General features: G+C 37.2%; 1 protein-coding gene across 1 annotated transcript in view; it reads left to right on the top strand.

Moving 5' to 3' along the window:
• Positions 1-24,981, top strand: part of Dhx9 (DExH-box helicase 9) — a 32,368-nt gene extending 7,387 nt beyond the window's left edge. Inside the window, exons 4-28 of the mRNA XM_052200121.1 lie at positions 477-591; positions 2,617-2,732; positions 3,217-3,365; positions 5,712-5,758; positions 7,284-7,420; positions 7,776-7,865; positions 7,967-8,128; positions 8,224-8,301; positions 8,549-8,740; positions 10,476-10,617; positions 11,046-11,128; positions 12,912-13,068; positions 14,345-14,445; positions 15,820-16,033; positions 16,141-16,235; positions 16,649-16,722; positions 17,855-18,007; positions 19,739-19,899; positions 20,492-20,603; positions 20,834-20,995; positions 21,109-21,236; positions 22,120-22,349; positions 22,451-22,566; positions 22,880-23,080; positions 24,002-24,981. Of these exons, the coding sequence (XP_052056081.1) occupies positions 477-591; positions 2,617-2,732; positions 3,217-3,365; positions 5,712-5,758; positions 7,284-7,420; positions 7,776-7,865; positions 7,967-8,128; positions 8,224-8,301; positions 8,549-8,740; positions 10,476-10,617; positions 11,046-11,128; positions 12,912-13,068; positions 14,345-14,445; positions 15,820-16,033; positions 16,141-16,235; positions 16,649-16,722; positions 17,855-18,007; positions 19,739-19,899; positions 20,492-20,603; positions 20,834-20,995; positions 21,109-21,236; positions 22,120-22,349; positions 22,451-22,566; positions 22,880-23,080; positions 24,002-24,680 (3,894 nt within the window). The 3' untranslated portion in view covers positions 24,681-24,981. The remainder of the gene's footprint in view (positions 1-476; positions 592-2,616; positions 2,733-3,216; positions 3,366-5,711; positions 5,759-7,283; positions 7,421-7,775; positions 7,866-7,966; positions 8,129-8,223; positions 8,302-8,548; positions 8,741-10,475; positions 10,618-11,045; positions 11,129-12,911; positions 13,069-14,344; positions 14,446-15,819; positions 16,034-16,140; positions 16,236-16,648; positions 16,723-17,854; positions 18,008-19,738; positions 19,900-20,491; positions 20,604-20,833; positions 20,996-21,108; positions 21,237-22,119; positions 22,350-22,450; positions 22,567-22,879; positions 23,081-24,001) is intronic.
• The last annotated feature ends 2,584 nt before the right edge of the window (positions 24,982-27,565 follow it).

Raw genomic sequence — 27,565 nt, 5'->3', positions numbered from 1 at the left:
TGGATATCCTTTAAAAGATGTTTAGATATTAAGGAAACAAACCAATGTGAAAGCCAGGCTGTAGCATGCACTTAGGATGCCAGCAAGTGGGGGTGGGTTACAATATCATTCTTTTTTTTCTTTTTTTTCTTTTTTTTTCTTTTTTTTTCTTTTTTTTTTTTTAGCATTTTCTTTTCTTTTTTTTTTTAAGGTTTATTTATTATTATATCATTATAGATGGTTGTGAGCCACCATGTGGTTGCTGGGATTTGAACTCAGGACCTTCAGAAGAGCAGTCAGTGCTCTTAACCTCTGAGCTTTCTCTCCAGCCCCTACAATATCATTCTTAAGTTACTTGAAACTTTGTATTCAAACAAAGCTAGAAATGGGAAAAATACTGTGGGGGAAGATGTTTAATATGTGGGTATTTTTGAGTAGTCTTGAAAAAGTCTTCTAGTTTCTACATAAGAAAACTGACACCTTTTATTCTCTTGTAGATCGTACCACCCCCGCCCATACTTACTGACACCTCTGATAGCACAGCAAGTACTGGAGAAGGCGGACCAGCACCCATGGGAGGACCACTTCCTCCTCATCTGGCTCTCAAAGCAGGTAAGGGACTTGAATATGTGTACTTAACTGAGGATAATCATGCTTGGTCATCTCACCTTGTCATTTGTATAGAAAAATCAGTCAACATGGTTATTAGGTGATTCCATTCAAACAGCCACTGTTTTAGGGTTTGTTTTGTTTAATAGATTTAAATTTATAGGTTTTTGTTTTGTTTTTTACCTGCAATACTTAATGGGCCACCAAGTGGGTTAAATACTTATGAGTTGCCTTTTCCGTGTTTTATATGGCTCTGTGTATCAGGCTTAGGGCTTTGCACATATTAGATGACCCTGGGGCTGAATTTTATATTATGTCTACCTTTTGTTCTACCTGTAATAGGATTTGTGGATTCTAGCCCTGCTGAAGTTTTTATTTGGGTTATTAAGGGCAGAGTAAGATTTTTGACCAGGTATTCTAATGAATACTAAACACAATTTTCAGCATCTATCCTATTATCTAGTAAAAATTGAACAAGTAACTATCACTTTAGAGTTCATGCCTAGTGGTGTTTGCCTGCAGTACCCATGGAGGCCACCATTCCCCATAATTAACCTGAGCCTCCATGGGTACTGCCTATCAAACAAGTCTCTTGTTTGTTTGCTTGTAGATACAGGGTTTCTCTATATAGCCCTGGCTGTCCTGGAACTCACTCTGTAGACCAGGTAGGCCTCTAACTCAGATCAGCCTGTCTCTCTGCCTTCCAAGTGCTGGGATTAAAGGCGTGCGCTATCACTGCCTGGCCTCAAACATAAGTCTTTTGTAAGAGAAACAGGTGCTCTTAACTGCTGAACCATCTCTTTAGCATTCCACTCTGGTTCTAGGGATTTCCAGCATCTCTATAATGAATGTTTTACTTAAAAGATGTATTGCTTTTGGACCAAACATGGTGGCACAAGCATCTTTAATTCCAGTACTTGGGAGGCAGAGGCTAATAGATCCTCTTGAATTCAGAGGTGTTGTGGTCTACATAACAAGTTTTGGTACAGCCAGAGCTACATAATATAGAGACAGGCTGACTTCCCCTGTGTGTTTATATATTCTTGTGTTTGAGGGCGCCTTTTATAGTACAAATGTATAGAAGACAGAACAGAACACATTCAGCATCTAATATAAACTCAGATTATTAGGTTCATACCTTTACCAGCTAGACATTTCCTTTGCTACTTTGTATATAAAAACTGCAAAAATAAGTCTGCTTTAAAAGTACAGGTTAGAGGGCTGGAGAGATGGCTCAGAGGTTAAGAGCCCTGACTGCTTTTCCACATGTCCTGAGTTCAATTCCCAGCAATCACATGGTGGCTCATAACCACCTATAATAGGATCTGATGCACTCTTGTGTGTCTTAAGACAACTATAGTGTACTCATATAATAAATAAAGTAAAAAAAGAAAGTACAGGTTAGTTCAGAGGAGAAGGAGAAAGACAACCAAGTATGAGGACTTGTGTACTATACACATCAGCATCCACAGTGTTCAGACAGATGGGTCTGTGGGAAAGTTGGCCGGCTAAGTACCTTAATGTTCTTACTATTTCTGTGAAGAAAAGAAAACGTAGCCCAGTGAAAGCCAGTCAAATGAAAAAGGGTTTATTTAATCTGGTTCATAGTCCATGACAAGATTGAAAGTGGCAGAAGCTTGAAGCAGCTGATCACCTTATTAAAAGTTATTGTGCTGTGTTAATTTGTTTTCTGTTTTCACTATTCAAGCAATGTAACACTTAGAAGACAATCTCTAACAGATCATACTACCATGGGATTAGAGATGCCATTTAGCATTAACTATAAGACCTACTTGACTGTTTCCTGGAGGTTATATTATGGCCTCCACATGCATAGGCATAGAAAGAAATATGCGTTGGCATACCCATAAATATAATAGGCTGATCAATATAGTCCTGATTATTTTAAATGTCCTTCCAGATTATTGAAAACCTGTATCCAAACATGGAGTGTCAAATTGTCATTTGGGACATTTCCCCCCAACTTGGTTAATTAAAAGAGCAATTTTTGTTTGGTTGGTTTTTCAGAAAATAATTCTGGAGTTGAGTCTTCATCTGGCTATGGATCTCCTGGACCTACCTGGGACCGAGGAGCCAACTTAAAGGATTACTACTCAAGAAAGGAAGAACAAGAAGTGCAAGCGGTAAGGAATCTTACATAGTGTTAATTTACATTCTTGAAAATGGGGTTTGGGATTTATTTCACAGCAGAGTTCAGTACCTATACAAGCACAGTGAGTTGTTGATTTGTTTGTTTTGTTTTGAGAGAGTCTTGGATCTCAGGCTTGCCTTCATTCCAGTGGCCATAGCTTGAAAGCAAGCCTATTTTATTGTTGTTAGCGCTAGCCTGGTATACATGCTTGTGTAGTCTCAGCATTAGGGAGGGTCAGGAGAATGACTAGTTAGTTAAAGGCCAGCCTGGATTACAGGGTTCTAGGAACATAGTGATATCCTATCTCTAAAACAGACTCAGTTATAAAGTGGTTGGCTAGTCATGTTCAAACCCCTGGATCTCTGCATGACAAAAAATAAAATCTGGCTTTATGTTGAAAAAAAACTATACATTATTATTGTACCTTAAGTACGTATAAGTAGTGCAGCCAAATTTAATCATCATTGGTTCTACAGACTCTAGAGTCAGAAGAAGTGGATTTAAATGCTGGGCTTCATGGAAACTGGACATTGGAAAATGCTAAGGCTCGTCTGAACCAGTATTTCCAAAAAGAAAAGATCCAAGGAGAATATAAGTACACCCAAGTGGGTCCCGACCACAACAGGTTTGCTTGTTTCACTATTTTCCTTGTAAAAAGTTAAGGTGGTTTGACTTTATGCTTATTAATTAAATGTTACTCAGTTAATTGTGTGTATCAGTGTGAATTATAAAGTTAAATAAGAATTACTGACTTGTAGTTATAGTTCTATAATATTTGTTTAAGAATGTAATGCTATTCTATAAGAAGTCCTGCAATACCTGTTGCTGGACTTTTGACTGATGCCAGTTAATACCTATGTGGTGATTTGCTACTAGTTAGTTGACTTAATTGGCCAGAGGCTGTTTTGTTTGTTTTTCCCTCCCAGTGTAGTTATTGGCTATAGCTTTAAATACTTAAATGGTTCTGGTATGTTGTCTTAGAAGTAGACTGTATGTATTACCTATATATCCAAATTTGATTTCAGTTTAATGTTGGCGCTCTTTTAAGAATCCTGACACTTTGAGTACCATGAAGTTAAAGGATCGTGAAGTTCTTAAATATGGATTAAACTAGAATGCCTTTTTTTTTTTCTGTTAAGCTTTTAAAACAATGTAAGGGAAGATATGTGACCGTATGTTTCTCAGCCTGCTTGATGTTCTTCCTAAGAGCATTCCAGGGTGTAGTACTTATTACTCCCAGGAAGGCTCATACAGATTAGATTCTTCAGGGAGGCACTGGATTTTTATTGGAAGAGAAAAGGAAGTGGTTCTGGAAAATATCTTTCTTGATTCGATTTGCTGTCTTTAATTATACAAAATAAATTATCCAAAATAAATTTAAAACATTTTTCTGAAATTAAAGTGTTCTCCCTTGGGTGCAAGTAGCAACCCTAAAATTATTACCTAAAACAAAACAAATTGACCACATACTCAAAATGATGAGAGCATGGCTCCTCCTGCTTCCTACTGCTTTGTTCAGTCCTGAATTCTTAAATACTCTATATTTAGCGTTATATCTTTAAGAGTATTTATTCTCCGTTTTGGTGTCAAAATTTAAAAAACAAAACTCCCAGGCTATAAAAAGACATTTTCTTTAATACTTTGTCTACAAGTTATTGCCCTTGGCAGCTCCTGGTGGTTTTTCTTTTTTTAAAGAATAATTAGAAGGGCTGGTGATAGAGCTAAGGGTTGGAAGATTTGCATAGCATGCCTGAGGCCCTGAGCTCAAATTCCCAGCATCAATGTTATTTCTACTACTATTACTATTTACCTAAGTATTCCTAAAGCTCATTGAATTGCTACTCTCCCCATCCCCCAAAAAACCACCAACATTTGATGTCAGTATCTTACTGATTTCTCATGTAAAACAAAGAATTCAGGACAAGACAATGTAAGAGGCAGACAGTTGGAGCTGGGACACATTGCTCCTGTATGTCCTTTATTGAAAGGCATAACAGACAGCAACACCAGAGGTCTGTGTTCATATACACATGTGCTGATGCTTAGGCTGAACTAAGCAATCACATGGGAAACTATTGTAAACTGATTTCTGGTGTTGCTGTTCCCCCCTAGGTGGAGGAGAATGAGATTGAGTGCTGACTTTAAGCCTGGCTGAGAAACATACTGTCATCGGTGTCATTAATGAAAGGGTGGATGTTGTTCCCCTGAAAGCCAGTGGCCTTTGACCCCCTTGAAGCCCTTGTGCCTGAAGGTCAGTTGACAAAGAAGTTGAGGAAGGAAACTAACTTTTCCCCCCCTTAAGTTTCACCTAACCTTTTATTCACAGCACAAAGTCAAGTTTGAATGTGCCTGAGCAGTAAAGGACCTGCATAAAAATCTAAAACCTGTATTTACTTCTAGAGCCTGCTACCAGTTGTAGCTATTTATAATGTGGAAAATGACTTTTGTTCTCTAGGCCCTGGTTTTGTGTCTTAAAAAAGTAGGCTAAATTTTTTTGTAACCAAGGACTTCTTTCAGCTTGAGATAAATTGGAACTCTGCTGTAGGTGCTACTGGTATATAGTGGTTGCATGTATAAATTACCCTAACAGGTTGCAATTGTAAATTAGTGTGTATATATATATGTTTGTGAAGAATTTGATGTTTTTCTTAGCTCTCCAAGATAAACAATTTTCTTTCATTGAAAGCATTCTCTTATTCAGACTCTAACCTTGGAATAAAAATAAGTAAATCTATAATTTAAAACCATAACATTTTCTTTTCATGAAAGAAAGCTCATCAGCTGTTTTATAACTAATATTATATATTTGCAGTTTACATACTTTCTGTTCTAGGATTGGACAAAAATAAGTGGTCAAAATATTTTTGCTATGATTTTTGTCTAATGCAGTTGGAAAACCTCCCTGACTAGGGAGATAATGGAGTATTTTACAATGGTAAATTCCTAACCTTGTTTGTATATGTTGTTACAGGAGCTTTATTGCAGAAATGACCATTTATATCAAGCAGCTGGGCAGAAGTAAGTGTAATTGCTTTTTAAAAGTACTCTTAAACACTTGACAGAAATATTTCTACATTGAAGGCTTGGGCTACTATGATAAAACATGTATGTAACAATGTAAAGTTACAAAATTTTCCATGAAGACATTTTAGGCTGTTACATAAATTGAAAAAAATTACTAATGTGAAGGAACAATAGATTGAGTACACATAGGGTCCTAGGAGTTAGTAATACATAAATGAAGGAGGTGTTAGCAGGCTAAGAAAAGTTGAGCCAAGGAGGTGCACAGCTTTATCACCATACCACCTGTGGTACCTAACCGGTTTATGTCTTGAAATATGCCAAAGAAGTCTACTGATAGCAAGTTTTAGGTTTCAGTAGTACCCGCCCCAATATTAATTAGAATATTATTGATCTTTAACACAGGCTTTAGCTCTCCATCTGCATATGCAAAAGATGCTAATGTAATATTTTAGTGGTCAAATCATGAAGGATTTTTAAAAGTTCAGGGTTAAAATAGGGAAATGGAATTTAACAAGGGTTGGATTGGATAGTGGAATTAAATGCTGAAAGGTATTATTTGACTATATGAGAACCCAGTCAAAGCTAGGCATGGTGATAACTGCCAGTATGCCCTGTACTGATTGCTAAGGTATGAAGAGATAGCCATAAATTCCAGTCCAGTCTGGGTTTCAGAGTGAAAACTTGTTTTAAGAATGTGGCACATGCCTTTAATCCCAGCACTTGGGAGATAGAGGCAGACTGATTTCCAAGTTGAGGCCAGCCTGATCTACAGAGTGAGTTCTAAGATAGCCAGGGCTATCCTAGAACTTTACAGAGAAACCCAGTCTGGGGGGGGGGGACGACAAGCAAACATAAAAAGATGGTGGGTGTAGTGGTGGCACAAGCTTTTAATCCCAGTAGTTAGGAGGCAGAAGGTGCGTCCATCGCTAGAGGCCATAAGGCATACTGACATAGTTATGATAGGCTAATGGAGTTAGTTGTAAGGCGGTTTTTAATAAACATTGCTCTCATTGAGTTTTGGAATTCTGAGCTCACATAGTCTCAAACTTATTAAGTGGAAATATCTTAAGCCAGATCTAAGCAATGACTGGACTCTGTACTCAATTTTGTCTTATTCAATTTTTTAAATCTGATTTAATGACATGCAAGTAATGACAGTTTAGGGGCTGGAGAAGATGGCTCAGAGGTTAAGAGTACTGTATGTTCTTCAAGAGATCTGAAGTTAATTCCCAGCAACTACATGGTGGATCATAACCATTGTGATCTGGTGCCCTCTTCTTGGTCTTCATGCACACATGCAGGAAGAACACTGTATAGACAATGTTTTTTAAAAACTGACAATTTTGTGCCAATCTTTATCAAAATGATTATTAGGTTGTAGGATTGTATTTGGCTAGTGAATAGTAGAATGAGAAGGAAGGTCTATGCTATAATTTATCAATCGTTCTATCACATAAATACCTACTTGTTTCTGATGGTTCTTTACACAGCTCATTTCTGTTTTTGGTAATCTTTATAGGGATTTTTGCACGTGAACATGGCTCAAATAAGAAATTAGCAGCACAGTCATGTGCCCTCTCACTTGTCCGACAGCTCTATCATCTCGGAGTGATTGAAGCTTACTCTGGGCTTACAAAGAAGAAAGAAGGGGAGAGAGTAAGTTCTTAGGCATAAACATAGTGTTTGGCTAAAGGATTTGAATTTATATGAGGAATGAGTTGGAAGAGGGGGGCATTAGAATGGGGTGGAAATACGGGCTTTTAAATGCCAGACAAATAATGTTTTACTTCTGAGCTCACCACTTAGTAATGAAGAAATTAAAATGTTGTACTAGTCAGTATTCTGAAGAACTTGTGTTTATAGTGGCCTTTGAGTGAGTCATTGATGAATGTTACACTTAGAGTTGCTGGTTTCTAGCACTCAATAGCACTAATGTCAGCTATATATTAATTTAGGTGAAATCATAGTTTTAAATTATATTCATGGAATTTTTTTTTTAACTCCTTTGTAGGTGGAGCCTTACAAAGTTTTCCTTTCTCCAGATTTGGAGCTTCAGCTGCAAAATGTGGTTCAAGAGCTAGATCTTGAAATTGTGCCCCCAGTAAGCATATATACAGCTTTGTAGTTTACCTTGTTTTAAAGTCTTTCCATAGGAGCATATCTCCTTTTTTGTTCATTTGCTGTTTTTTTTTTTTTTAATAGCCTGTTGATCCTTCAATGCCAGTTATACTTAACATTGGGAAATTGGCTCATTTTGAACCATCTCAGAGGCAAAATGCAGTGGGAGTGGTTCCTTGGTCACCCCCACAGTCCAACTGGAATCCTTGGACAAGTAGCAACATTGATGAGGGGCCCCTAGCTTATGTAAGTATAATATGGGTTCTAAGATCAGTTGTATATTTTTCTTTGTATCTTTATGTCACAGTTAAGTAAATTGTTTCAATGTTTTCTTTTTACAGGCTTCTACAGAACAAATAAGCATGGACCTTAAGAATGAATTAACGTACCAGATGGAACAAGATCATAATTTACAAAGTGTGAGTTTTGAAGATCTTATACATAAATTGTACAACGTAGTTAGAAATTGCTAATTATAGTTAATTATGATAGTGGCTATTCAGGATGTATGAATGAAAAGTGTTTTGAATGCTTTTACAGCAAATGTAAAGTGATATTTTATTAGATAATGTTTTCCTTCTTTGAAATAATTCAAGTATTAAACCAGTCAGAAAGCAGCACTTTTTTATGGAAATGATTTAGATGACTTAATTTTTGCTGAACCAGGTATTACAAGAGAGAGAGTTGCTTCCTGTGAAGAAATTTGAAGCTGAAATTCTGGAAGCCATTAGTCAAAATTCAGTTGTGATTATCCGAGGGGCTACTGGTTGTGGTAAAACTACACAAGTTCCACAGTACATTTTGGATGACTTTATCCAGAATGACAGAGCAGCCGAGTGCAATATTGTGGTGACTCAGGTAAGTCATTGTATGAGTTTGTCTTGGGGTTTACAGATTTCTGAAAACTATGTGAGATGTGGTCAAGAAAGAGTATTACATGCAAGCACATACTCTCCTCCCAACCATCCCATGGGGATTGACTTAAAGCCTTAAACATGCTAGACATACATACCCTTAACCACTGAGCTGTAGAGTTCATTTTTAATTTTTTTAAAGTTTATGTATGTGAGTATACTTTCGCTGTCTTAGACACAGCCAAAGAGGGCATCAGATCCCTTGCTTGTGCTGCCACCATGTGGTTGCTGGGATTTGAACTCAGGGCCTCCAGAAGAGCCATCTCCAGCCTATTTTTTTTTTTAATTCCAAAGGAAGATTTCATAAAGTTGGCTATAGTGGCGTTGCATTTATTCAATAGCCCAGGCAGCCTTTGAACTTGAATCCCATGTATTTGGATTTATAGGCATTCGCCTACTTTAGGTTCCCTAAAATTGAAGCTCCTTAAGAACTTGTTAAGCTACTCAGAAATTGGGAGGGGAGCAATAGTTATTAGGGGTATTGATTATCAAGTTAAACTGTTGGTCGTAACCCTGGACAAACCCCATTTATGAATTAGGGCAATGAACCTTGTTTTGTGTGCACTTAAAATGGGTATTTCTGCGTTAGTATATATCATGTCCTAGTTGCTTTATTTTTAAAGTGCACAAATTTGGATTTATCAGGAAACTTTTAAGGCAGTGTTATTCTGCACTTTAAGTATAAAAATAGCTTTTACTTAAAGAGTATTTGATAGCTGCTTAAAGTGGTACCAAAATGGAAGGTGGGAATTATTTAGCAACATTCTGTTCATCCTAGGCTTAGAATATGAAATATAATTGTGGTCTTTCAGAAAGAAAATTAGCTAGACATGTTTTGCCAAAGACAAGTCTAAGGATGTAAAAGAACAATTTCTTTACAGTAAGATCACTGAATATTACTCCCACCATATTTATGCATGAACACTGGAAGCATGGGGCATTAGGAAACTTACTAGACATGTCTGGATGTGCAAGGTTGACATTCTTGACCATGCTCATTTATATTATTTAAATATACATTAAAAAATGTTGGGCTGGAACATCTTAGGGGAAAGAATTGACATACAATGATCAGAATTTTAAGTTGATAGAAGGAGCCGATCAAAACTATATAGTTATGTTTTCTATAGGGGGAAGCTATATGAAACAAAGAATTTTGCAGCGTAATTTAAAGTTTCTTAACATTCTCAAGGTGCATGTGGTTAAACCTATCGTTTTGTTCACAGCTAACTTTTTAAACAATTTATACATGTGAGTTCTTGAGGACAGTAAAATGAACCATCTTTTGGCTCACATTCAAGTATAGCATTTTAAAGAAACAGTTCCTTGTAGGTTGGCGCCTTTCTTCCTAATAATTTTTAAAGCTGTGAACTCGAAGTTAGAGGCAATTACTCTTTACTAAAAATAAAATGGCTATGTGTATAATGGAAGTAGTTATACCTTAGTTTATTAAAATTAAAATTTCAAACTTGATGAAGGTCATTTCTATTATTTTGCTGTTAACTTATAAGCTGCATGATACTTGAATATATAATGAGGCCCTTTTAAAAAAAACGACTGTGTATTAATTTGACGATAGCCTAGAATGTTATGTAGGTGTTATCCATATCGCATAGACACTATTAAATAGGTAAGTTATTATATAATTTTATAATTTCATATTGTATCTTGTGTTTTAGCCCAGAAGGATCAGTGCAGTTGCAGTGGCTGAGCGAGTTGCTTATGAGAGAGGAGAAGAGCCTGGAAAAAGCTGTGGCTACAGTGTCCGATTTGAGTCTATACTTCCACGCCCTCATGCCAGTATAATGTTTTGTACTGTAGGTCAGTGATGTATTTTCATTTGCAGTTTATTGTCAACATTTTTTTTAAAAGATAACTACAGAAAGCTGCTGTTTTGGTATATATTTCAATTCCAGGGCTTTGGAGGTAGAGGCAGGCCAACCTGGTATACAGACTGACTGCCTTCTAGCAGAGTTATAGCTGTGCAGAGAAGCTCCTCTCAAAAAATAAAAACCAAGATGTTTCTACTTGCATATTATTCAAGCAAGACCTTTTCTATACAATGCAAGGATTGTGCTAAAGCAGAGGCAGTTATGTAGGAGTTTGCTTCATTGGTTGAAGCTCAGTGTCTGATTTGAAGCCACTAACCCTCAGCTAAATGTTTGGTTTGTGGCTTCTTTGACTCTGTAGCAAAACAATCTATCTTAATTGTTTTTTCTTATTTTTGTTTTTGTTTTCTTTGTCTCAAGGTGTGCTTCTAAGAAAACTAGAAGCTGGCATTCGAGGAATCAGTCATGTTATTGTGGATGAAATTCATGAAAGAGATATTAATGTAAGTAACCTATGCATGATTTTCCCCCCCACTAACTGGAGAAATCAAATCCTTGCTTTCTTCCTTTCTCTCAAAGGTAAATGCTAACTTTTAGAGAACCATGGGTTAATAAGATTTTTTCAGATGAGAAAGAGCTTTCATAACTTAGTAGCTTATGGATTTATAATTTTGAATAGCTGGTGGGTGACGGACCCCCACACCACTGAGGCAGGGTTTCTCTGTATAACCCTGGCTGTCCTGGAACTCACTCTGTAGACCAGGCCAACCTCAAATTCAGAAATCTGCATGCCTCTGCCTCTTAAGTGCTGGGATTAAAAGGCAGGTACCCCCATTGCACAGCACTGGTGAGATTTTATTAGTTTTCCTTTGTGGTAAAATTTGCTTTTATCAAAAATTGTGATGGTTATTTCAGCTCATTTCAGATGCTTGTGATAGTCACGGAAAACGAAAGTAAAAATTATTTCCCATTCTTTATTACTTTATTACTGTCTTTTGCATTTACCCTTTTTTTAAAATAGATTTATTTTATTTATAAGAAATAACCATTTTTATTAGAACATATTAGATATACTTTGTTTCATTGTGGCATTTTTCTCTTTTAAGATTTAGTTTATGCATATGAATACACTGTAGCCACTTCAGACACACCATAAGAGGCCACCAAATCCAATGGTGCCACCACCATTTGGTTGCCTGGAATTGAACTCAGGACCTCCAGAAGAGCAATCAGTGTTCTTAACCCCTGAGCCATCTCTCCAGCCCTGCATTTGCTTTTTCTAGACTTAGGTTTTTCTATGTAGACCAGGCTGGCTTTAACTCAGATCCAACTGCCTCTGCCTCCTGGAGTGCTGTTATTAAACAAGCTTTGTGTATGTCCCTAGTTACAGATTAAAATCAGTTGAAAGATGAAGAATACAGTAAATAGTTTGGTCATCAAATCTGTCCCTAGGTTGCTATTACAATAATTATTTTGACAAATGCTTCTGTGTTTGTAGCACATACACATTGGTAGCACATTTTGCCTGACAAATAGGATTCACATGGTCGTAAGTAGTGCCATTGAATGTATGTGGCTTAATGCTGCAAGGTATCAAATCCTGGCCTTGAAATTAAGCAGATGCCCCACCATTTAGCTAAATAATCAATCTTAGCACTGGAATTTTCATTTAATAACTTCATTGTTTTGGAGAAGAGCTTCATTCATACCCTATCTCTAGGTAGTTGTGTTCAAATTCTTTACAAGTGTGACGATACCTTAAGTTTTTTCCCCCTCTTTTTTAAGACTTATTATATGTGAGTACACTGTAGCTGTCTTCAGGCACAATGGAAGAGGCATCCGATCTCATTACCATGTGGTTGCTGAGATTTGAATTCAGGACCTCTGGAAGAGCAGTCAGTGCCCTTAACCACTGAGTCATCTCTCCAACCCTGTTTTTTTTTTTTTCTCTCTTAAGAGTGCACATATACCGAGAAATTGATAGAGTGCTTATCATGGATACACAGAAGCCCTGAGTTTGATATCCCAGCAGCACATAAAACTAGAAATGGCAGTACATGCTTGTAATCCCAGCCCTTGGAATATATTGGAGATTCACAAGTTTAAGGTCAAGTGTGGCTGTAGTGATGAGGTCAAGAATATCCCGACTCAAAATGAAAATGCATTGTAATCTCTGTTGCACTTTTTATTGATCTTTGAAACAAGTTAAGTAGCACAAATCTAACTGATGTACTTTATAATCCCTCCTGTTAAATTTGTGTTTTTATTTGTGTTTTATTTCAATAGACTGACTTCCTTTTGGTAGTACTGCGTGATGTGGTTCTGGCTTATCCTGAAGTCCGCATTGTTCTTATGTCTGCAACTATTGATACCACCATGTTCTGTGAATATTTCTTCAATTGCCCCATCATTGAAGTTTATGGAAGGACTTTCCCAGTTCAAGGTAAATTTTGTGTGGGTGTGATAGGAAGGAAGCAGATTTGTGCAGGAGGAAGTTTCAATTGAAAAATACCTCATTCGGTGTATGCTCTCTAAGCTCAAGGTTCTGATTTTAAATTCCCAATCTAGCAATTGTGTATTATATGACATATGGCTTGTTGTCCTGGGACTGGAGTGCTGAGGTGAGGATTCTAGGGTTTGCTGCTTATGAATGAGCTCAGCTTGGTGAAAAGTAATTGGTGAAAAGCTTGGTGAAAAGTAAGACAAACATGAACATACAATACACAAAAAAATTAAATGTACCTCTGAAGTAGAAGGAAATGTATTTTTTTTTATGTATGGATTTTAAAATTCTAGTATTTGCTGTGCTTTTCTGCAGAAATTTATAAAGAGATTAATGGATGGTGGAGGTTCTTACAGATTAGTTGCAGATAGTATTACAGTTAACTTTTGTCTTGGCTATGAAGAGACACCATGATCAAGACATCACATCAAAAGTGTTTAATTGAAGGATTGCTTACAGTTTTGGGTTCATGATTATGGTGTGAGGAGCATGCAAGCAAGCCGACTTAGTAGCTGAGAACTCAGATCCCAATCTGCAGGCAGAAGACAGATGGGTGCAATTTGAATGGAAAGTTAATGATGGTACTAGATTAAAATAAAGTTTAAAATAATATATATTGAAAAGGAAGTTAGATAAGTGATAGAGATTTCTTGTGGAAGCATTTTAAGTAATATGTGTAGGTGTTTTTTCTTGTAGATGAAATTTGATTCCCCAAAATTTGAGTAAATTTGGTAGTAATTGGTCCAGAAGTATGTAGCTCCAATTGGCAAGGGAGCACAGCTTAACACTAAACAGAATTGGTGAACATTAATTTTGGTGGAGGTATATGTGTCTTTGGTTTTCAATCTTGGGAGGTCACTTTGTGGTGACGATATTGAAGATATAATGAGCTTATTAGAATCTCAGATATATTGATTGGTAACAGCCTTCCAGTCTATGCATTGAGATCCAGGTGGAGAGTATGACAGTGTATAGAGAAAATCCAAACTGGTTTTGTAAGAATATATTCATAAGTCACCTTAGTTTTATCCAGGACCCAAGGAAGAAATACTTTTTCTATTGTTGAAATTTAATTATGAAATTTCACTGCTGTAATTTCTTTGTGATGACTCAAGTTGGTAGGGATTAAAGGAGTTTGAATTGTATTAGCAAGTGAATTTACAGCTGTATCATTTGTAAATTATTGTGTATTAACTAACTCAATTGTTTCTGATAGAGTATTTTCTGGAAGACTGCATTCAGATGACCCAATTCATTCCTCCTCCAAAGGATAAGAAAAAGAAGGATAAAGAGGATGATGGTGGTGAAGATGATGATGTAAGTAGATTTCTCTTTACACCTACAGGACTGAAGAATTTTAACTATGAGGATATCTCATGGAGAACAGTGGTTTAAGTTGAAGCACAGCATGAATAATTCACATTGCAGGGTTCTTTAATATTATTTGTGATATCTTAGATTAGTGACTATTAGTTCAAATAATTCCAGGTCCAGTGATGATGTCGAGGTTATGTATTCTCTAGTATAAAACTTCATTGTGTTGTGTTTCTGTGTGTCAAATTATTAGTCTAATTTGAGTTTTATTCATCACGTTGACATGGGATCCTTGGATTCAGGACTCTTAATGTTGGGTATTTCATTTGAACTCTGGACTTGGTAAACATATTACTAACTTTTTAAACTGTTAACTTTTAAAATTTGTTCATTTAAAGGAAAGTTTCATATTCATATTTATTTGGGATATTTACAAGGGGGAGACATAAGACAGTTTGAAGGGAGTATGTTCTCTCCTTTGCCTCTGTTCTGGAGAACAAACAAAGTCAAGTTGTCAGGCTTGTGTGGCAAGTGCTTTTACCTGTCTACCGTTTACCCTCCTTGCTGTTTACTTCTTAGTTGAGAAAGGGTTTCAGTTCCAGGCTCTTTGAATTTTTGCTCCTCTTGCTTCCTACATAGCTGTTGGTACAAGGACTCTGTACCACCAGGGCTCCCATATCCACATCATGACAGCCAGATGGAGATTTGATTTTTTTTTTTTTTAAATGTGAAACTTCTTGATTGTTGGTGGTAGTTAAGTGGTTCTAGGTCATCCTCTCCTAACAACTGTTTGAAGACAACCAAATTTAATTTAATTTAATCCTTTCCAAAGGATTAAATACTTGAAGATCACCAAAGAGTTTTACATGTTCAAAGCCAGACTGGGTTATAAAAAGGGCAAAATCAGTAGATAGTTATGACTAGAAGGTCATAGTTTATTGTAATGAAAATTTCCAAAAAATATTTTGAATTTAATTTGTAGTAGCTTTACAGAATCAAATAAAAGTTTGAGGTTGAATTTTAGCTACATCCTCAGGAAAACAGGATATTTTTATCATAGGTTCTATCTATATATATTCATAGGTACCAATCTCTGTCTATAGACTTTCTTAGATATGTTCAGGTGCTTCCTTGGGCACAGAAACAGGTGTCAGTTCCTGTTTCTGATGTTACAGGCAGTTGTGAACCACCTGAAGTGGATGGAAGTTACTGAATGTGGGTTTTTCTGTGCTGACCTCTCTAGTTCAGAACTGAAGTGTTTATGACTATCTGCCGTAAAGTTAAACAGTAATGTTAGATGTCATTTGTGTAGAAAAAGTAAGAAATTTAAGAGCTGTAGTAAATACAGCAAATAAATCATGTTCCTTTATCTTGCAGGCAAATTGCAATCTAATATGTGGTGATGAATATGGGCCAGAAACAAAGTTGAGCATGTCTCAGTTGAATGAAAAGGAAACTCCTTTTGAACTCATTGAAGCACTCCTTAAATACATTGAAACCCTTAATGTTCCTGGAGCTGTGTTGGTATTTTTACCTGGCTGGAACTTGATTTATACTATGCAAAAACATTTAGAAAATAATTCGCATTTCGGTATGAGTATTTTTTGCTTTTGTCCTGGCTGATAATGTCTGTAATGTATTTGTAATGGAGAACATTTGTTTTAAACTTGCTTAGATTTTGTCCTTTGTATATCGTAGGAAGTCACCGGTATCAGATTTTACCTCTCCATTCTCAGATTCCTCGGGAGGAACAGCGCAAAGTGTTTGATCCAGTACCAGATGGAGTAACCAAGGTAAATACAACATCACAAGGAAATCAGATGGCGGGGGCTGGAGAGATGGCTTAGCAGTTAAGAGCACTGACTGCTTTTCTGGAGGTCCTGAGTTCAGATCCCAGCATCCACATGGTGGCTCACAACCATCTGTAATGAGATCTGACTTCCTCTTCTGGAGTGTCTGAAGAAAGCTACAGTGTATTTTAAAGAAATGAGATGTGATATAGGTGTTAACTATTAATAAATGTTCCAAGAGCTACTAGGAAAATGCTAAAGTATAAAAGATTAAATAGAAAAAAGTCTTCCATTCTGTATTTGATCATTTTTTTCTTTTATTCCTTTTGCTGTATTAAGTGGGTTGAATGATTATCTGGTGATTGTTCATGAGCAGAAAGTTTTTAGTGTAATTTTAAACTGATTTTTTTTTTCAGGTTATTTTATCCACAAACATAGCTGAAACAAGCATTACCATAAATGATGTTGTTTACGTCATTGACTCCTGCAAGTAAGTTCCCAACACTTTTGTTCCTTTATTTTTAGTAAGGTTATGTGTATCAGTGTTTTGCCTGCATGTATGTCTGTGCACTAATTTTGCTCATGGTGCTCATGTGGGTGCTGGGAACTGAACCTAGTTTGTATGTAAGACAGCAAGTACTTTTAACCACTAAGCTATCTTTTCAGCCCCTGATTGTATTTCTCTAAACTTCATTATCAAATTTTGCTTTTTACCCATAATCAAGTTTAGTAGACAACCAAAGTTATTTCTAGCTTCTGACTTCTCATTATTATAGGATCTTTTATTTGTTCATTTGTTTATTTTCATTGGTTGTTTGCTCACTGAACTTTTCATCCTGTTTTGTGTATAAATGTAATCATTATTTAGTATGAGACCGTTGACTTGAGGGCACTACTATCAGAAGATAAAAACCCTACAACTTAGTGTGAGATCTTCCAGCTTTGATTATGTAGTGCATGCAGCTCAGCCTCAGGAATTAATAAGCCTATGTGAGCTGAGCCTTGGCTTTGTCTATAGGTAAAATGAGTATACAGACATTTTGTAGAGGGGACAATAGTCTGATTATAGCTGTGTGTTGTACACATTTTCTGAATATTAGTAAGTTGTCTTGATGAAAATTGATTCACTAAAAACTTTGTCCAACAGTGAATAGTTCTGTTTTAATCTCAGTCACATTATAGTTTTTTAAGGTTATTTATGAATTATAAATGGCCATGGGGTTGATCACTTTTGATATCTGATTTGACCTGGGCTCCCTCTACCCCTAAAACCAGTCTACACATGCCAGTAAGGTTCTTAATTTTTGAAGTATAATCCCAACAGTGCTAAAGGAAAGATTTTGGCTTGGATATGTTTTGTTTTTAAGCTTACAGTTCTAAGTGGGACAGTACTTTCTGTAAATAACTTTTTTTTTGAGACAGTGTCAAGGTTTTACAGGCAGTTGTAGCTTGTGATCCTGCTGCCTCAGCCTACTCACTAATTAGCTTGGTCTATAAGCTTGCACCACTAGACTGGTCTTTTAAATTAGTTGTGAATGCACATAATATAGTGGCAGCTAAAAGAATATGAATTCATTACTGATTTATTACTTATACTGTTTTCAATAACTACTTTTTCTTAGACAAAAAGTGAAACTGTTTACTGCTCACAACAATATGACCAACTACGCTACTGTGTGGGCCTCAAAAACAAACCTTGAGCAGAGGAAAGGGCGAGCTGGCCGTGTACGACCTGGGTTCTGTTTCCACCTTTGTAGTCGAGCTCGTTTCGACAGGTAAAATTCTAAATAAATAAATTACATTGGTTTATTGAGATTGGTCATATATAGAGGTCAGTGAAAACTTAGGGAAAGCTGTCATTTGGGTTCTTCCCAGTAAGCCATCTTGATGGTTCAGTGAGGGCACAGGTTGGTTTTTAAGTAAGGATGGGATTTTTCTTCATCTCTCTTACATATCTTGCATGCATTTCCCACTCAACTCTTTCCCATGTACTACATACATATTTAAGCCCTTAGTTACTAAGGTCTATTTAATCGTGAATAATGAGATTCTTATCTGTCAAAATAAGAAATCAGAAATTGCCATTGTTAACTTAAGTAATAAAAGGATTTGTGGACATTAATTCTATTTTATCAGGATGGAATTATTGATGATACTGGACAGTAAACCTTTTGAGAGCTACAACTTTAAAATTTCCTATTCCTTTGCATTTATGAGTTTTGGTTGTGGGTTTTACTGGCTCTCACCATGAACCTCTGGCTGGCCTTAAATGTGGGCCTGCTTTTCCTTTTTAGTGCTGCGATTAAAGACCTGTTGCACATATCTAGCCAAGTATAGTTCCTAAACCACAGGGTTTCTTCCTAAGTCCAACAGCTCTCTGGCTGTCCTGGATCTCATTCTGTTGACTAGGTTGGCCTTGAACTTGAGATATCATCTGCCTCTAGTGTTGGAATTAAAGGCATGAGGATCTCTTGTTTTTATTTTTACTATGGAGACAGGCAGATCTCTTGTTTTTATCACCAGCCAGGACTACTGCACAGAAAAACTCCACCTCCAAAAAGAAAAAAGAACAAAACATTTGATTGTCCTTGGAATTGAAGCTGCCAGTTGTTAAGTTGCTTTTTACAGTAAAATCATCCACTTATTCTTGATGTTTTTAGTTGACCTTCAATGATGAGTGGTTTGTCCCTGGTATGGGAAGAAGTGTGTGTATATTGGTAAATTATTTTTGTAAACTTTAAGGTATTACTGTTAGAATCTCATCTGCCGACAGTTCTAATGAGTCCTCCTCATGATATTTTTATTAGAAACACTTCTGATTAGAGATGTCATTTTTTTAAGGTTTCTGTTTGTCCTATTGAGGTAATGTGAGACTTGTCAGATTGGTCTGAAAATTAAGTTAACATAAAATGCTCATAACAGCCCTTGTTCATAATAACTTTTCCAGTAAATCATATAACTTGTACAATTTTGTTGTTGTTCCATAAATGGTTGGCACTGGGACCTGTTTGGAATGGTGCCTTGCTTATTCTTGCCTTTTTCTGAACTTGGCAGCATCTTTTTTAGTCCATGCTTGTTAATAGGATAGGTAGTAGCCATAATTAGAAGTGATATAACAGCTGGGCAGTGGTGGCGCTCGCCTGTAATCCCAGAACTTGGGAGGCAGAGGCAGGCTGATTTCTGAGTTCACGGCCAGCCTGCTCTACAGAGTGCGTTCCAGGACAACCAGGGCTACACAGAGAAACCTCGGAAAAACCAAATCCAAAAAACCAAAACCAAAAAAAGTAATATAACATTAAATTTTTCCAACCTTCTTTACTTACCAGTTAAAAGGACATTCTGACTGTGAAAGTAATGTCAGGAGCCAGTTTTTAGTCAACTAGTCTAGTTTTATAGTAAGTAGGAAAAGTTGTGTGGTACAGACCAGGAAAGGGCTACTATATACCCAATTTCTCTATGCAAAGATTTGTGTTGTCATGTTTGACTTTTCTACTTCTAAATTTTAGACTGGAGACCCACATGACACCAGAGATGTTTAGAACACCATTGCATGAAATTGCTCTGAGTATAAAACTTCTGCGTCTAGGAGGAATTGGCCAATTCCTTGCAAAGGCAATTGAACCTCCACCTTTAGATGCTGTAATTGAAGCAGAGCATACTCTAAGAGGTAAGTGATAATTTCTTAGTCTTTACCTGTCAAATCCTATTTAACGAGTAAGTCTGATATAGACTTGGGGAAGACTGTGTTAGTGAGGCTTTATCACTGTTTCCATGATGAACTTGATGGACGAAGGGGCACAAATGGGTCTCATTTAGTAAACATTTAGGAAATAATAATAACCAGAACATGGAATACTCCTTGCCTGTGTTTTATATTTTAGATGTATGTGTCTTAGAGGTTTTTGGGTTTTTTGCTTGTTTGTTTTTTAAATCTCAAATTTGTTATACAAGTGATATAGTGTAGTGAATAAGAGCAGTTGAGTTCAGCTGGCTCTGCATTGAACTTGGAATCTGGTACTCCCCCACTTCTTTCTTACAGGATATGTGGGTATTCAATGCTAATGCTACTGCTGTATCAATGGCTATAGTCCCAATTTGCAGAGAACATACTTTTATAGCATGTTTTATGTTAGGTATTCCAGGGTTTGTTTTTGGTTTTTGACTGAATTGTTTGCTCCAGGCATCATATTTGACTTGACACAAAATTAAACACTAATACTTTTATTGACATCACTCACAAGTAAAGCATTTTCCCACAGAACTTGATGCTTTAGATGCCAATGATGAATTGACTCCTCTTGGACGAATCCTGGCTAAACTTCCCATTGAGCCTCGTTTTGGAAAAATGATGATTATGGGATGTATTTTCTAGTAAGTTCTCTTATTATCAGTTAAGATTTAGAATGGATTTAATAAAGGCAAGATGGGTTGGTGGTGAAAAAAATCTTAACTGTAAAGTCCTTTATAGTAAATATTGCTATTAGAGTTCTTCCCCGATGAGTTTGGGGATAGAAGCAGTATCCTAGTCAACAGAAGATTCAGTGCACATTTGAAGGTCTTCTATCAAAAAAGACTTAACTGTTGTTGTACTGTTGTTTCAGTGTGGGAGATGCTGTCTGTACCATCTCTGCTGCTACCTGCTTTCCAGAGCCCTTTATCAGTGAAGGAAAACGCCTGGGATACATACACCGGAATTTTGCTGGAAACAGATTTTCTGATCATGTGGCTCTTTTATCAGTATTCCAAGCCTGGGATGATGCTAGGTAGGGGCTTAAAGGCAATTCTGTGAAAATTTTAGTGAGCTGTTTGAGTTAGGGTTAGATGAATTCAGCTTGCTTAGCCTTTGAGAATGAATGCTTTTTCTCTTTTGTTTTAGGATGAGTGGAGAAGAAGCAGAAATACGTTTTTGTGAGCAGAAGAGACTTAATATGGCTACACTAAGAATGACTTGGGAGGCCAAAGTACAGCTTAAAGAGATTCTGATTAACTCTGGTTTCCCAGAAGGTATTTATAAATTGGTCATTGTGTCTCATGTTGATAATTTTAGATGTAGGAGAATAAATAAAGGCAGAATAAAATCAGTGAGAATTCAAGGAGAGCCTGAATTAGTTTGAAACATCCTTTCTCAATCATACAGAAAAAACCTTCTTCCCTAAAAAGATAATTTTGTGAACCCTGGTGATAAACTATATGTACACTGGCTGAAGCATATTTATTTATAATTCTCACCTATTTGAAAAGTATATTTTTATATGATGGATGAGACATTTATTCAACTTTGTATTTCTTAATAGTAAGTTGAGTTCTTTTCCAAATGAATTAAACTTTATGAACTGGCATGGACTTAACCAGAAACAGAATATATGTTAGTACCAGAAAGTAGGATTTTAAAAGGTTAAAAAGTGAAGTAGTTTGGTGTTTTGGGTTTTTTTGGTTGTTGTTCTTTTGTTTTTTTTTTTTTTTTTGTAAACTGACAAATTACTTTTAAAAAAATCTAAGGAAAGGGATAAAGAATTTTGTATATTCAGATGATTCTAATAATCTTAAGATGAAGCTATTACTCTGCTTTATTGCTTAAATTACTTAGATTCATTCACACAAACCTAGTGTCAAAGGCTGTCAAGTACATTGCTGTCATGTTTTCCATTTGGAAATGAAAATATCACTAAGTGTATCCTGACTGAAAACAGTCATCATTGCAGTGACTTCTTGGATTGTCATTTCATCTGCTCTGCTATTAATAAGAACAGATGATACCTTATATTGTAAAGTCTAATCAAAAGACTTTCTCAAACTTGATCTGTGCTGGGAAGGTTCTAAGAAAGTTGTCAGAGGGCTATTTTTCTTACCTAATTTTTACAAACCATTTTCCCAATTTTTTTAACAGATTGTTTATTGACACAAGTGTTTACTAACACTGGACCAGATAATAATTTAGATGTTGTTATTTCTCTGCTGGCCTTTGGTGTGTACCCCAATGTATGCTATCATAAGGAAAAGAGAAAGATTCTTACCACTGAAGGGCGTAATGCACTTATCCACAAGTCATCTGTGAACTGTCCTTTTAGCAGTCAAGACATGAAGTACCCATCTCCTTTCTTTGTTTTTGGTGAAAAGGTAAGAGGATTAAGGGACTGAAAGATTAAGGGTCTGAAAGATCAGAGTTGTGATATGACTAATTACTTATCAGTTTGTGACATTTTACATTTTCTCTACAGATTCGAACCCGAGCCATCTCTGCTAAAGGCATGACCTTAGTGACCCCCTTACAACTACTTCTCTTTGCCTCCAAGAAAGTCCAGTCTGATGGGCAGATCGTGTTTATAGATGACTGGTAGGGTCTTTCAGTTGTAATCTTCTGAATTTTTGAATAAAGATTTCTTAGAATAATGTGTTTAATAATAGTCCTTGGAGATGTTAGTCTAGTGTATCATAAACAGTTTCATACTAAGGACTGCTCATTTTTGAGATGTTTTTATGTTAATGCTGAATGTTACTATTACTTACATTCACTTAGGATTGAGCAAGTCTAATTCTAATAAAACAGTTATGCCATGACTGACACATGGGAGGGCAGTTTGACAAGTACTCATCCATCCCTTTCTGTATGTGTTCCCAGTTTTATGTCTTGTTTTCCTTCATTTTAGGATTAGACTGCAAATATCACATGAAGCTGCAGCATGCATCACAGCTCTCCGGGCAGCCATGGAAGCTCTGGTTGTTGAAGTATCCAAACAACCAAATATTATCAGCCAGTTGGACCCTGTAAATGAGCACATGCTGAACACCATCCGACAAATTTCCAGACCCTCAGCTGCTGGTATCAACCTTATGATTGGGAGTGTAAGGTTAGTACCTAATTTGTGTGTCTAGCCTTTTCAGTCCTAGAGTTATTAAAGCTAGTTGGTAGAGTCCTTGCTACTTAGGATTAAAAGTATTTAATATTAAATGTGGGAGTTTAATTTGACTCAGAACAAAAGATTTCCATTTTTTCCTGTTAATTGATGTAAAACACCGCCATATTAGAAATAAAGCCCTAAAAAAGTGGAACATTAAAGGTCTGAAAATGATGTGACCTAGATGAGGCCTTTTTTTCCCCACACTGGATTCTCAGATAACAGTGTTAATTATTCCTTCCTGAAATAGAAAGGTCAGTGTTTATTTTACTGTCTTTAAGAAATAAGTAATTTCTCTTCAAGTTCACCCACATGCATTCATAAGAAAGGAATGTTACAGTCTATACTTATGTTTCTTATTTATGCTTATTAGTTTTGAATATTTTAATCACTCCTGAAATTATAACCACACTGATTATGAAATCAGTTGCTTAGCATTCTTCTAAGAAGAGATCATCAGAGCCCTTAGAACTGAAGTTACAGATGGTTGTGAGCCACCTTGTGGTTGCTGGGAATTGAACTTGGGACCTCTGGAAGAGTAGTCAGTGCTCTTAACTGCTGAGCCATCTCTCCAGCCCATTCTTTGGATCTTTATCAAGTTACTTGCCTTGAATTTTAGTATAACTGAACTGTTGATAAACTTTTCTGACTTAACACGAATAAGCAAAGACAGGGAGCACAGTAGGGAGTCATGAGTGGGTATAGTTTCTGACAAGTTTCCAACAACATTTTTCAAATTTGCACAGGAAAATACTTGATTAAAAACACTGAATTAGAGGAACCCTGAGGTCTGTGCTGTTTATACCAAATTCATTCACTTTGATTATTTAGTTTGTGCAGAGTACAACTAAAGTGATTTGTTGTTTTTCCTAGGTATGGCGATGGTCCACGACCTCCCAAGATGGCCCGATACGATAATGGAAGTGGATATAGAAGGGGATATGGTGGAGGAGGATATGGTGGTGGAGGATATGGTGGTGGATACGGTAGTGGAGGCTTTGGAGGAGGCTTTGGAAGTGGTGGAGGCGGCTTTGGAGGAGGCTTTAACAGTGGTGGGGGGGGAGGCTTTGGTAGTGGGGGGGGAGGTTTTGGCAGTGGGGGAGGTGGCTTTGGTGGTGGAGGTGGCTTCAGTGGTGGAGGTGGTGGGTTTGGTGGCAGAGGTGGTGGTGGCTTTGGGGGTAGTGGAGGCTTTGGAAGTGGTGGAGGGGGATATGGTGTTGGAGGTGGGGGCTATGGAGGTGGTAGTGGTGGGGGCTATGGAGGAGGTAGTGGAGGATATGGAGGAGGAGGAGGGGGTTATGGTGGTGGGGAAGGTTATAGTATGAGCCCCAATTCTTACCGTGGAAATTATGGAGGTGGTGGGGGAGGGTATAGAGGAGGTTCCCAAGGAGGCTACAGAAACAACTTTGGTGGAGACTACAGAGGATCCAGTGGAGACTACCGGGGATCTGGTGGGGGCTATAGAGGATCTGGAGGATTCCAGAGAAGGGGTTATGGAGGTGGTTATTTTGGACAAGGAAGAGGAGGAGGGGGTGGTGGCGGTGGCTATTAAGGCTGGATTAAATCAAAACCTGTGCATACAGTTTAAAAATGCATGCTGTATGTTTTTCCAAGATGTTTATTTGCACCAAAAAAGTAAACCCATTTCCACTTAATCTGTAGTTCATGTGTAGTTTCAAGCAATGTAGACTAGTGATTTTGTTTATATTGTGTAATGTAAAATATGATCTGTTATACAAGTATCACACATACAGTTTGTATTTTTTTTCTTGAAGGGGTAAAGGTTTGCATTTTAACTTAACTTGACATTTTCTTGGTTTCATTTAATAGAAAATAAAGTATTATACTGAAAATTGGTTGTGTAATTGATGGTCTTTTTTACAGAATGAGTTGAGCCCATATTTCCAATGTTAGGGTCTCAGTATATCCAGGAACTAGCTGATTTGCCTCACCCTCAGAGACTCACCTGCCTGTCTCCCAAGTGGTGGGTTTAAGGTGTGTTACAACCATTTTATTAACTCTGGTGAAACATATGACCTTATCTGAAACATTTGCCTTTGATTAAAGGCCAGCATTTTCTATTAGTTTCCAGGGTTTGGGTGAGTGGGTCAGGGAAAGTAAGGCCACATAAGCTATAGAGGTCTTGAGGTAGGGTGAGCTCAGTATTTAGGTGTAGAGAAGAACTTGGCCAGTTCTTCCCATCAATGAGTATCACAAAGTATGTAAACTTACAGGTACTTTTGATATTTTTTGAAATCTTCTAGTAAATTACTGGAGTTCTTTTGGGAACAAGGAATCCTGGAAATCTAACCCAGGACCTGATGCATAATGCATGCTAGGCAAGCACTACTAGTAAGCAGTATTCCCATGTCTCCATTGTTTGAGATCACAAATCAATGAAGGCCATACTTAATGACACACTCTGCTACCTTTATATACTTAAGTTTTAACATTAGACATTTCCATGTTCATCATAGGGTTATTATTTGTTACATCTAGACTGATCTTCCGATGTTCTCTTCAAACTAATTCCCTATATATATTCTGGTTGGCCTTAGCTTGCTTATAAAACAATTGATCCTGTACCCAATGCATTCCCCATAATATAATGCCCCCATTTGCTTAGAGGATAATTTCTTTGTAACCACTCTTAAAGCTGTACTAATATTATCTGTGGGTTGTGGTGCTTTTGATCTTTACACAGTATGAAAACTAAATTAGAAAATCCCGCAATGAGCTGGGTCATGTTGGTGCACGCCTGTAATCCCAGCACTCTTGGGAGGCAAAGGCAGGCAGATTTCTGAGTTCGAGGCCAGCCTGAACTACAGGGCTACACAGAGAAACCCTGTCTCCAAAAAACCAATAAAAATTAAAAAAAAAAAAATCTTGCAATACACTATTTGGGGTCAAATTTTCTATAACTTTGAGAAATGAGAAGCTGAATTATCTGACCCTCCACACCCATAGGGTGTGTAGTTAGAGAACCATAGAGCCTAGTCTTGATTTTCAGTATTGTACTTGAAACCCAAGAGACCTCCATGGATCTGGAACTAGAACTTGCACTCCAGCTCTAGTTTCCCAGATTTGGATGTTAGTTGATGGCATTGCCACAGCAATGATCTCTCTTCACATGAGATGGAGGTCTAAGTACTAGTTAGATGGATGAGCTCTCTGCACTTAACATACTTTTCTTAATATGAGCTTTGTGTTGTAGCCACTACCCTACTGGGGGTGGAAATGGAAAGGGGATTGTCAAAAAAAAAAGTACCTCAGAAAACTGAAACACCAGTTTCTGAAAGCCATGTTCAGATTAGAATCTGGACCTCTGTGTCATGGGGACAGATCAAGAGACTGAATAGGGTTGTCTTCAGATCTGTCAAGACAGCAGGTATCCAAGCACAATTGTCACACAAATTGGGTTGGTGCTAATAAAGTTTTTGACTTCTGAAACAGTTACTGAAATTGAAGGCTTTAAGTTTAAATTACTGTTTGGAAGTGCAAGGATGGATTTATGCCTTTTAATTGTGGCTGGGACAAATGGAAACTTTTTCGTGATCCTTAAGGGTTTAGCTGTGTGAATGACAGGGAATCTTGGTAACTATCTCTTAGTGGCAAAGTCCTTTGTCCAGAACATCAAAAGTTTGTGGAGTTGCTAGAGTGGGTGGGAGTTTCAAACAACATGCTGGAGAAAAATAAGTCATCCTCTTCTGGTTAAATTAGAATCTTAAGTATATACAAAGAGGCTTGGCCGGTGCCTTGGTTTCTATTGCTATAGAAACTGGTCAAAATCATCTTGGGGTGGAATGGGTTTTTAAGGAAGTCAGGGCAGAAACTGAGGCAGAGGCCATGAATGCAAGCTTAGGAAACCTGTAAGAAAAGGATTGCCTTGCTCCATCCTTCCCTACATCCAGAAACACCTATCTGGGAGTGGCATCACCCACCTACATCAATCAAATTTTTTTCAGCTGGGTGTGGTGGAGCACACCATTGCATCACTCAAGGCAAAGAGGCTGGCTGATCTCGGAGTTCAAGGTCAATCTGGTCTACTGTGTTCTAGGATAGTCAGGGCTCTTACCTTTCTTGAAAAAACTCAATTGAGGTCCTCTCTTGGATGTTTATCAAGTTGACAAAAATGTTAGCCAGCAGAGGAAGTAGTAATATGACAAATGGGAGAGTGAGTGCTTAATACATGTAAGGCTCAGGGTTCTGTCCCTGGTTGGTATGCACACAAAGATACAAGTTGTTGTGTATTGGTCCTTATCAAGGAAACATCCCAATGAATGTAGATTCCCTTGGCTGAGGAAATATAGGTTGTAGGCAAAATAGTTGTCAAAGATGTTACTGGTCCTAGTTCTCAGGAACTGTCCGTACATTATTATGGCAAGGTTCAGTTTGCTTTTCGGTTAAGGTCCTGGAGATGTAGAGATATTTTGGATT

This window comes from Apodemus sylvaticus, chromosome 12, assembly GCF_947179515.1.
Source record: "Apodemus sylvaticus chromosome 12, mApoSyl1.1, whole genome shotgun sequence".
NCBI lineage: Eukaryota > Metazoa > Chordata > Mammalia > Rodentia > Muridae > Apodemus > Apodemus sylvaticus.
The sequence above is the reverse complement of the archived record's forward strand: the minus strand, read 5'-3'. Positions and strand labels throughout refer to the sequence as shown.